The sequence below is a fragment of the Puntigrus tetrazona genome, chromosome 5 (assembly GCF_018831695.1).
Source record: "Puntigrus tetrazona isolate hp1 chromosome 5, ASM1883169v1, whole genome shotgun sequence".
Lineage (NCBI taxonomy): Eukaryota > Metazoa > Chordata > Actinopteri > Cypriniformes > Cyprinidae > Puntigrus > Puntigrus tetrazona.
Genome location: NC_056703.1, coordinates 5,898,775 through 5,910,782, shown reverse-complemented (window position 1 = coordinate 5,910,782; position 12,008 = coordinate 5,898,775). Strand labels below are relative to the sequence as shown.

Genomic DNA, 12,008 nt, shown 5'->3' with positions numbered 1-12,008 from the left:
AGTGCTAGAAAAAAGTTTCAAAAAATTGACCCGGGGTTAGATTTTTAATTTTTTTTATATTCACGCCCAGGTTTAAAAAACAGTTTAAACTAATCGTGTACTAAATATGCTAAAAATGATTATTTAGTGCTTATCTTAAGATAGCCTTAAGATAAACTATTATGGGACACTATTATGGGAATAAAAACTAAAATGTGCTTTTGACATATCTCTGTATTTATTAACCATTTGTAGTACACTTAAACCATCGCACAAGTGTGCATACTACAAGTGGTACATGCAGTATATAAGATAGTATATAACAAGCATACGTGCAGAATAGCACATTTAAGTACACTAAGTTTATCTCATTTTTAGTGTAGCATATAAAGCACAAAATTAGTATGCGAGAAATAGAACACTTATGGAAGTGTACTTTTTTACAGCGCTTGATAATTTGTGTTAATGGTTAAAAAAAAAACTGGCTGACCATCATCTTGACGATTTTTACCAGCTTCAAACCAAATAATAACCAGTTTAGTCCAGTCGGACACCAGACATGTTTAAATCGAACATATTTCATCCAGCAGGAGGGAAATCAGCCCAGTAGATTGAACTTAAAACACAAATGGCATTTCTTAAGCCACTGCAAATAGCAAAAAAGTACTCAATGACCGCACTTTTCTCGCCTCTTCTTCAAAGCGTCGTCACTTGACGAATCGAGCGATATTTCCCCCCGCAGGACTCGCGCGCGCTCCTGGAGAAGTCCATTTGAACGGGATGTCAGGGGTGAGTGATGTTGTCGCGCGCATCTCATTTGATCACAGCTCTCGCGCTCAGGTGGGGGGACTCTCGGTTAAACCTCAAGCCTTTCCTCCCACCAGCAGGGAAATCGAGCACAGCGGCATGCCGCGGTCCCCCGAGAAGCCTCTTTTGAGCGCAACCCGAAACTAAACATTCTCGCTACTTACTTTTTACGCTCGAAAGAAACTCACGGGAGGCATTTCTTGGGCGGCTTATAAGCGCTTCTGCAGTTTGCCAAGTCAAAGGGACCGGCGAAGATGCCCCACCAAGAGCAGGCGCTGGCTCACGGGAGCCTCTGCGCCCCGGGTCCCCCGAACAACGCCGGGTACAACAGCAACCCGGTGCCCGTCATCATCCAGACGGAGTCCCGCGACAAGTGGAGCAAAAAAATGGATTTTCTTTTATCGGTCATCGGGTTTGCGGTAGACCTCGGAAATGTTTGGAGATTTCCGTACATCTGTTATCAAAACGGCGGTGGTGAGAGTTTTTTTTTTTACTGTTTTTGCATTTACTTTTTTTTAAATATTTGCATCACATGATAGCCATCCACAAAACATTTATTGCGTCTTGCTACTTTGATCAGTTGAAATGCATTTGGAAAAAAGGATGCATTTAAAAGCAGAAGGGCGGGTGAGCTGTCCAGGGTTCTGAATTATTATTTTTTTTGTTGTTGTTGTGGTTTTGTTAAAAACTGAGACTAGACCTTTCAGCCCAATGAATCTAAGATGCTAGGTTTGACGGGCGTCTTATGCTTTCATAACAAAATCGAATAATTTAACTTCTTCATTCACTTCATCCAAAAAAACCCAAGTCTAATCGAGTATGAAAATATATTAGCACTGAGCAGAAATAATAGACAATGGTAGAAAACAGTAGAAATAGTTCAAATAAAATGACCATCCATCATCGTGAAATTTGTTTTACAGAGCAGGTTTATAATTTTAAATAGTATTTAGCAAAACACTTTTTTTTAAGATATCTAAGATTTGGACTGTTTGGATTTTGTAGTTACAAACATTTTTTGTGACAAACTTTGTTTCTCCCGAAGGTTCCGTGTGCTTTATATGCATATTTTTTTTACATCCTGCCCTGATTTAATAATGTAACTTTTTCTATTTTTCGGATTCTCGTTATACGAAGCAAGGCTTATTATAATTATGTTAATTTAAACTTCTGCTCCAGTGCACTTGTGAAGCAGGCATGGCCAGCTGCAGTCATCAATCATGTAAAGAGTATTCATGATTTAAACCGGGCAGATACCGAGATCAACAAGTGCGAGGCAGCAAATATCGTTTTAAAGTAACCTGTTGCAATTATTCAAATGCGACTTGATTAATTAGCATACAGAAAAATGTCAAACACACATACATATTTGCTTAATGGAAGATCTGGCAACGCTTTTTTCGCTCGATAATCTCCTAATTTGCTTGTTGATAGTTAATATTCACAGTAGTGGTGGTGAGGATAAAGAATGTATAATATGGATAACATGTTAACTATTAACTTAACATTAAATTCTTAATTTGCTGCTTATTAATATTTAGTAAGGTAGTTGTTAGGTTTAGATATTGAGTAGCATTAGGGATGTAGAATAAGACATTAATGATAATAATGATAATAAATGGCTGATGTTCTAGTGATATGCATGCTAATGAGCAACTAATAGGTGTAACTGTAAAATAAATGCTGGTACGCTGTGCTAATAAGTGACGGAGAATAGCGTTCTTTAAACCGAAGTGTCACAGAAGATGCACGTACTTCCAAGCTTATTTAAGTCTTCAAATCCTCCCTCGTTGATCTCACTTATCTCAGTGAGAAAAAATCACGTTGTTCTGCTATAATTGTGTTCTTCAGGTGCATTTCTTATCCCGTACGTCCTGATGGCCGTGTTTGGCGGGGTGCCACTTTTTTACATGGAGCTAGCTCTGGGACAGTTCCACAGGACAGGTGCCATATCCATATGGAAACACATTTGCCCTATTTTTAAAGGTGAGATCAGTTCTGTCAATGGATGCAGAGATAGACGGACAGAGAAAACCGGCGAGAGATTTCACTGACATCATTTTGTCTTCCGTCAGGTATTGGTTTCGCCATCTGCATCATTGCACTGTACGTGTCCTTCTACTATAACACCATCATCGCCTGGGCTCTGTTCTACTTCTACTCCTCCTTCAGCAGCACTCTGCCCTGGACCAGCTGTGATAATGAATGGAACACGGAAAACTGCACTAACTACTTCGGGAAAGACAACGTGACCTGGACTAACTACTCACGCTCGCCCGCCGAGGAGTTTTACACGTAAGTGCATGTAAGTGGCTGCACTGAAAGAGGACAAATATGGCAGAGGGAAAGAAAACGAGGGCTAGATTTAGCAAAAATAAGCATGGGGGGAAACGGCATCAAAGTAGGATTAATCGTGATTAATCGCATTCAAAATAATGTTTTTGTTTGCATAATATGCGCGTGTTCTGCGTATAGTTATTATGTGCGTATAAACACACACACATACAGTATATATTTAAAAAAAATAATTATTTCCATGTGTGCATTCAGATTTATTTATTTAATAAAGATGTTTAATACATGAACATATTGTTCAAAAATATATACATGCATGCATAACAAATGTTCACAGCGTACACGCATGTATTATGTAAACAAAAAAACTTTATTTCGGATGTGAAGCAGTTGACAGCACTGATATATGTGTGTGTGTGTGTGTGTGTGTGTGCATGCAAAACAAATTGCATTCAAAGAGCTTAAGCTACAGGAAAATGTCCCTCTTCGCTGAAGACTACATTTAATCTTTCAGTTTCAAAAGAACTGCAAATGACTAATAATACTTTTCAATTCTTTTTTCCCTTTCAACTACCGGTTTGAAGAAAAAAACTCTGTACAGCTGAAACTAAACAAATAAGAAAACCCAACATCAAACGCAAAATTAGACATGCTTGGGGAATTTGCAAGGGACTGACTTTTTTGTAATGGCGCCGACATTTCTTTTTTTTTTGTCCAGTAGACTTGTGCATAGTGAAGTATTACATGCATGTGCTTCGTAGTGCAGGTCAGTTTCAGACCGTATTCGTAAATCCTTCTTAAAACAGGAGGAACGTCCTCGCGGTCCACGAATCGTCCGGGCTTGGGGATGTGGGATACATTCGCTGGCAGCTCATGCTTTGCCTCTTCCTCATCTTCACCATCGTCTACTTCAGCCTGTGGAAAGGAGTCAAGACTTCAGGAAAGGTTACTGAGTCCCAAAGTACCGAATGAAACGCGTTGCCCCGCATCCTCTCACCCTCCCGTGTCTCTCTCAGGTAGTGTGGGTGACTGCCACCCTCCCGTACGTGGTGCTTCTCATCCTCATGATCCGTGGTGCAACTTTGCCAGGAGCCTGGAAAGGAGTGGTGTTCTACCTCAATCCCAAATGGGAGAAACTGAAGGAGACTAGCGTGAGTGCTTTTCTCTTAGCGCCTCGTCGACTTTTCCATTGATTTATTGTGAAATTAGATTGTGCTGTTTCTTGACATTCTTTACTTACCTTGTTACACCTTTAAACGTATTTATGTGCTGTTTTGATGGCAAAATGCATGTATGCGGGAAAGTGTTTTTATTTCACGCCGTAATAAAAAGACCTGAGGCGTTTGGTGCAGGAAACTCGTGAATCACTAGCAGCCGAGCTGACCTGGGGGGGGAAATATGGGCTTCATAAAGGGCATATTTCTTCATAAATTTTGAGATAAGTTAATAATAATGCGGCGTACCCGGTATATAAATGGCCGATGGATGCAATACGTAAAACCGCATTTTCGTATTTGGAGTGGAGAGATCTCAGAGCTGTTTGCTAGGCGCTGCGGAGAACCGTGATGAGAAGCAAAAATAAAGCACTAGGGGCTAATGAGATGCGTAATTGGTGCAGATTTTTTTTTTTCCATCATGAAAGGCCCTCGTACTCATTGACACACGCGTTCACGCACGCACACACACTCTCTTCGCGCTGATCTTCAGATGTGATCGAGCAGAGTTCTGTGATGTCGTTGTCTTCAGCATTTCCTAACCATTTCAGTTCCCGAAATGACCTTTATGATTCAAAGCAATGTTGTGATTTGTTTTCATGTGTTTGTCTCTAGCCACACTTTTATAGTTTCATAGAACTGAATGTTTTGCAGGTATGGGTGGATGCAGCCGCGCAGATCTTCTTCTCTCTCGGTCCAGGTTTTGGTGTTCTGCTCGCTCTGTCCAGCTACAATCCCTTCAACAACAACTGCTACAGGTAAAGTCCAAACCCACAATTGCTCTTTAAATGGATGTGATATTTTAATAAAGTATATTAAAGTAAAATCTAGTTTGAGTCATTACCTGAATCATAGATTAAATGTTCGTACAATTTTGGGGTTGGTATGTTTTTGAAAGAAGCCTCTTGCATTAGCTGCATTTATTAGATCAAAAATACGCAATTTTGTGAAATGCGTTTAGAATTTTGAATGTTTTTAAATTAGATTTTGTCTTTCTGTGAAGCAGAATAATTTTTTCATCATCATTACATCATTACTGTAGTCTTCAGTGTCACATGACGCTTCAGAATGAACTGTAATACGCTGATTTTCTGCTCACAGTGTAAAATTTTTTTTTTAAACTTGTTTTAACGCTGCCTAAAAAAGTTTTAGTTGACACTTAAATTAACATGAAGTAACAAAAATTTTGAGTTGACTCAACTACAATTTTTTAGGTTGAAACAACACATTTTTTTTTTACAGCGCAGGAAACATTTATTATTATCAATGCTGAAAACATATGGGCTATTCTTGAGTAAACCGAGAATTAGGTAAAACTTGTTAACTATTAACCGCTACTTTTCTCTCAATAAATTAGCTGCTTATTAATAGTTCGTGTGGTAGTTGTTAAGTTCATGTATTGATTAGGGATGTAGAATAATGTCGTGTAAAACAAGGCATTAATATGTGCTTAATTAGCATGAATAAAAGGCTAATATTGTAGTAATAGGCATGCTAATAGGCAACTAATAGATGTAACCGTAAAATAAAGTGTGACTCAGAATTCTTTTGAATCGATAATATTATACATGTTTTTATTGTCGTGTTTGATCAACGTAATTTTTCCTTGCTGAATGCAAGTATTAATTTTTAAAAAGTTTCAAAGTTTTAAAAAGTATAGTCTACGATACCGTTGTGCAACTAAACAAATACCGTTGTGCCGATTCTGGCCAATGCGATTCCTACATCTGATACTAGCTATAGCTTAGCTGTTCATTCGTATTCGGCTCTGTGTCCACTAACCAAGGAGAAATGGCATCACAACGAACCGGGTTCTGATGGATCATACGATGAACCAAAACAAATGCCCCCTGCCTGTGACTAAATGATATAAAAACAAGATTAGAACTGGGAATTATGGGCAGTTTGAATGGGCAGCATATTTGAGCGATAGGAAATTGAATTGCGGGCTACTGTAAGACTGTCAGGAGGCGCACGGGCAATCTAAACAGATCAAGCCATATCTGAAGATGAGAATATCGCACAGACGTGGATGGGATCTGGCAACCGCCCACGACGAGTTCTGTCGCTCATCACAGATTTGTTCCGATTTTGCTTGTAAATGACTTTCTGTTTGTGATTTCTACAGAGATGCTATTGTAACCAGTCTGGTGAACTGCCTGACAAGTTTCGTGTCAGGGTTTGTTATTTTCACCGTCCTGGGATATATGGCCGAACAGAGAAACGTAAACGTCGAGGATGTCGCCAGGGACAAAGGTGAGCTGTCCTTTTAGCTTTTCGGAACAGTTTTGAGGTTCTGCGCTACAAATAAAGCACGTTTACTTTCTCCTCTAGGACCCAGCCTGCTCTTCATCACATATCCAGAAGCCATTGCAAACATGGTTGGGTCGACTTTCTTTGCCATCATCTTCTTTGTGATGATGATTACTCTTGGACTGGACAGCACGGTATGAATGCACTTACACTTGTGAAGATGCAAAAATAGCAAAAAATAGCCAGCAAAAGTATATCATTTAGAGTCAGAAAACTGAATGACGTAAAAAACTAGATTTGTGTGTCCAAATGAAAGGAAGCAACATTTTGGCTCTGTTTGACTTTAATTAAATGGCATTAGAGCCGTCTTAAATTTAGTTGTCATGACATCTTGTTTCTTTTAGCTGTGCCTGAGAATCGAGGATGAAATCACTAAGATACAGTTTATAATTCAGTATTATAAGTCACCGATTCCAATTCAGTATGAAATTCACTGCAAAGACATCACTGCTCGTGTAAATCGTTTTGAGACTTTTACCTTTTAATAGCCAATAATATTTTGACATCCGAAATGATCTACAGGAAGCTTAAACGGAGATGTACCTTCAACGGCTGATTTATAAAAGATCATGAACAAAAGAAGCTGAATAAAAATAAAGAGATATTCAATACAGTTCTCAAAATATATGATTGGGTATTCAGATGTTTTTGTGTGTTTTCTTGCCTCAGTTTGGGGGACTAGAGGCCATAATCACAGCTGTGATGGATGAGTATCCAGACACACTGTCCCATCGGAGAGAGCTGTTTGTTCTTGGCCTGGTGGTTGTTTGCTTTTTGGGCTCTCTCAGCACCCTTACTAAAGTGAGTTTCAGTGAACTTCCGGATCTTAAAAAAAAAATACTATAAGAATATTAGGAATATTAAGTAGAATATTGGTTACAAAAGAATAAAGCAGTAATTATTACCGATATAATGTTTATTAATTTTGTGATGTATTTTTGCTTTTTCAAGGGTGGTGCATATGTGGTAAAGTTACTAGAAGAATTTGGAGTTGGTTCTTCAATTATAGCTATAGTCTTTCTGGAGGCCACAGCGGTATCCTGGTTTTACGGTAAGATTTTTACTATTAAAAACAATAAATAAAATAAATTATATATATATATATATATATATATATATATATATATATATATATATGTATGTGTGTGTGTGTAACTTTCTATGCATAAAATAAAATCATATTTTCCACAAAAATATTCAAATATTAAGCTATATTAACCTTTGAACTGTGAAAATGACAAATGCTATGGTGACACTGATTATTAGTTTTGATGTTATATATTACAGTATTATATTTGTCATCACTGAATTACAGTTATTTTTAAATATTTCTATTATTGTTAAACCATTTCGGGTAACGCTTCAGAATAGAGAACTCTTATTCACTATTAACTATGACTTTTCCCTCAATAAACGCATACTTTTTCTGCTTATTAATAGTAAGGCAGTTGGTAAGGTTAGGTATTGGGTAGGATTAGGGATGTAGAATAAGGCTACTAACAAATGGCTAAAGTTCTAGTAATATGCATGCTAATAAGCAACAATTTAAGACAACTTAAAATAAAGCGGTTAATATTTCTTAAACAAAAATGTCAGTATTTAAATTAAATGCATTTCTTTTTCTCTAGGTATTAACAGATTCAGCAATGATATTAAATCAATGTTGGGCTATACACCAGGGCTCTACTGGAAAGTGTGTTGGGTCGCCATCAGCCCAGCTTTTCTCGCTGTAAGTTTAAACAAGGATGTCCCGACAGCATGTGCAAAGTTTGAGAAACGTCGAAGTCATCTCTCACGCTCTCGAAACTCTTTAAGCACCCGCCACCTTCTTTCCGCCCCTTATTACCTTTCTAATCTCATCCGCTCACCTGTCCACACGGCCACAACTCCCAGTCTGCAAATGTCAGACCGCATGCCCTCTTATATCCTAATATTCCTCAGATACTTCTGCATGCACTATAGCTAATCTCTACAGGCCGGAGCTGCCACACACAGCTGACATTTCGACAATCATTTTTTCATAATTTTCCTGTTATTCTTTTTCCATTTAAAAAAACAAAACAAAACATGATAAACGGCTGCCTGTCTCGTGTCCTGAGACGGCGTTCGAGACCTTATTTGAAATGCTGGAGAGAAGACATTTGTCACTGTTCCTTCAAGACACAAAGGCCACCGCTCTACAATTTTTTCCGCTCTCCACAGACCACATAGGGGTGTGTAGGGTCTACAGGATAATACGGACCTTTTGAATATAAAATAATCTGATCAGAGCCTCGCTCTAAAGGCGTTTTCAAACTTATCAATCCACCTGAACTCACAGGGACTGCAGTGACCTACAGAGGATCCTAATCCGAATTCATTGTTAAAGCACTTTAAAATCAGATACGTTTTAAAAAAACTGTGTTTTATAAATGGAACTTTTTAAAGTGCCCCTATTACGGGTAATGAAAGGTTCATATTTTGAGCAAAACAGCTCTGAACAAATTTGGGTTTTGACATGAGAGAACAACAAGGGACAGACTTTTCATATTATTATGAATTATTTTAGTTTTGGGAGTCCCAAATAACAATTTGACATGCATGCAACACTCTTATTTTCTTATCATTTGTTCATCGACTCCCGAACGATTCGATCCATTTTTCCAAACCCCTTCCAGCGATTGGCCTATTTCTTTCAAAGCGGCCTTTTCGAGCTTTTGACGCTCCAGAAAGTGGCATGAATTTGCATTTTCATTCAGACAAATGTAAAAAAGACCAAAAAGTGGGCAGGCTCGTTTCTTTTAAGAGATAACAACTTCATACACGGTGCATTTTCATATTTAAAACTCTGCAGGATGTTTTCAAATGCCCTCTTCATAAAAGCATAACAGGGGCACTTTAAAGCAACTGCATTTTATAACATTATAAACTGTATAACTATAACACTATACAAACACTATAACACTGTTTAAAGAATTTTTATATGCTAATATAACCCATTTTCTTCTTCAGTACATCATTATCAGCTCACTGTTGAACCCTCAGCCCCTCTCACTATTCGACTACGAGTTCCCAGACTGGAGCATCACGGTCGGTTACATCATTGGAGCTTCCTCCTTCATATGGATCCCCATCTACATGGTGTACAAGCTTGTGTGGACCCCAGGCTCTCTTAAACAGGTGAGACATGCGTGCGAGTCATTGGTTGACTAAACTGACACTTGAAACGTCCAAACAGTTGATAAAAACACAAGTAATCCACACAACTGCAGGCCATCATAAACTGACTTGTGAAAAGCCTTGTGCTCGTAAGAAACAAGTCTATCATTAAAGGAACCCGCCCCATTTCCAAACTCCCCTGGAGTCAAACAGTTGAGTTTTACCGTTTTTTTGAATCCATTCAGCCGATCTATGGGTCTGGCGATGGCAGCTTAGCATAGATCATTGAATCTGATTAGCGTGAGGCTCCAATTTTTTTCGATATTTTAAAACTCGTCTCTTCTGGAGTTCCACAGTGTACTAAGAAGGATGTCGAATGAACAGTTGTGATTTTCTAGACTGATATGGCTAGGAACTTTGCAGGTGTAGGATGGCTTCGGCAGGTGCAAGGGTATTACGCAGTGTCTGAAAATAACCCCAAGCAATTTCAGGTGCTGCGTAATATCATTGAGCAAAGGTCCTTGATTATTACGCAGGAAGAAGAATGTAGCCTCACAGCTTTTCAGTTTCCATCGGTCTTAGCACACGGTGTAACTATAGAAGAGTTTTCAAATAAGGTCTCAAGAGAAGTTTGGTCGTTTGGTTGTTTTTGAGCGCGACGCTACCGGTCTAATCGGATTCGATGATCTGTGCTAAGCTATGCTAAAAGTGTTATCGCCAGACCCTGAGATCGGCTGAATGGATTCAAAAACGGTAAAACTCAAACGTTTAACTCGAGGGGAGCCTATTTTCAAAAGAGTGGCGTGTTCCTTTAAGATGACGTTAACTTTAAAGATTGCTTCCAGCAGTCCTTAATATTGATTTTTCCAGTGAGATAGTCATCTTCTCCAAATCAGGAGAGAAATATGCACCGTTTACAAGCAAAACAGCTCTGAATGAGCTGAAAGAGATGAGAGAACAACATTATTATGAGTTATGGACAATGGATATATTACAAATATGCAGCTATTTCTCAGTCTAGACGTTAATTGATGGACCGGAGTGGTGCTGTGGATTGTTGTGATGTTTTTTATCATTTCTCATTCGGGTGACGTAATGCAAAATTTCTCCAAATCTGTTCTAATGAGGAGGCAAACCGATTCCTTGAAAGTCCTAAAACGGGGAAAGTCGCTCACGTGTTGTTTTCGATTCAATTTCAGCGCCTTGCTGTGTGTCTGCGACCAGAGAGAACGCTGCCAGACATCCACGCAGACAGTATGGGGTTAAGTCCTGTACCATAGACCACTGAGAGAAAAACATCTGAACACAACTCACTTAAAAAGGCCCGCAAACGCTGGGTTACATGCGCCCGCAACCAACTGAGCAACTTTTGCATAGTTTTAGGGATTTGTCCAGTTGAAATATAAAGAAAAGCTATCTACTCAAAAGCGACGTACGATTAGATTAAATCAGAAAAAAGAAAGCATTCAGTGTAAACTATAATCGTTCATTAAATAACCCGTGCAATCTACAAACGGTCGATGTTTTCATTTAAAGTTTATGTATAAGATGAAGAGTTCAGTGGTATTTTTTACATCGTAAGTCGTACGTACCCTCCGATGTTTTTAAAATACATGCAAGTGAGATTACCTCATTGTGAGAGATTCAGCCAATGAGAACTTCATACACATTTCTCACTCATTTTTCAGAAATAACTGTTGTCGAGATTGAATCATTATGGTGTTTTTCTGCCTTAACTCTGACTAAATATTGTAGCTACTTTATGTTAAAACTTTGTAAAACCTGTATTGATATCGTGCCTCACCGAGAAAAGGACAAAAAGACAAAAACAAGGGTTTCTTCGGAACGAACACTACATGACTGTTTGAAGTTTTCATTCTCTAACGAAACTTGAGCCCCCGATCCTATCTACGTGTGACGTGTTCATTTTCCTTCCCGCTGTATTTTTGTTCTTCCCCCGAATAAAGAACTGAGGATGTTGCTGAACTCTGGATGTGACCAAATATTAAATTGCTATGAATGTCTTATTATGGATAGTTCAAAACGTGGTTCATATACTATGTCTGCACTGTAGGTTGTGGCAGAGAGTTTTTGCTTGTGTGTACGTCTGGAAAATTAATAAAGCTGTACCGAACATTCCTATCTATATCGATCTGTCTATCTATCGTTCTGTCCGGCCTCGTAACTACCTATTCAGATTTACAATGCCATGCGTGATTCCCACCTTCGCTGTCTTGGTGTGAACGGCCTTGCACTTTAATT

At 38.6% G+C, this 12,008-nt stretch overlaps 1 protein-coding gene across 1 annotated transcript; it reads left to right on the top strand.

Moving 5' to 3' along the window:
* The first annotated feature begins 791 nt into the window (after positions 1-791).
* On the top strand, positions 792-11,888 carry slc6a4b (solute carrier family 6 member 4b). Its single transcript, XM_043238326.1, has 13 exons — positions 792-1,260; positions 2,638-2,772; positions 2,862-3,081; positions 3,888-4,026; positions 4,098-4,232; positions 4,950-5,053; positions 6,424-6,551; positions 6,630-6,742; positions 7,278-7,409; positions 7,560-7,659; positions 8,237-8,337; positions 9,600-9,767; positions 10,946-11,888. The coding sequence occupies exons 1-13, from the start codon at positions 1,041-1,043 to the stop codon at positions 11,024-11,026; spliced, it is 1,776 nt and encodes a 591-aa protein (XP_043094261.1). The 5' UTR covers positions 792-1,040; the 3' UTR covers positions 11,027-11,888.
* Positions 11,889-12,008: the final 120 nt, after the last annotated feature.

Bases quoted from the DNA above. Each gene is read 5' to 3' on its own strand.
- slc6a4b (XM_043238326.1), top strand. From the start codon at position 1,041: ATGCCCCACCAAGAGCAGGCGCTGGCTCACGGGAGCCTCTGCGCCCCG. The intron at 5,054-6,423 runs GTAAAGTCCAAA...TGATTTCTACAG, and splicing joins TTCAACAACAACTGCTACAG to AGATGCTATTGTAACCAGTC. The intron at 6,743-7,277 runs GTATGAATGCAC...TTCTTGCCTCAG, and splicing joins CTCTTGGACTGGACAGCACG to TTTGGGGGACTAGAGGCCAT.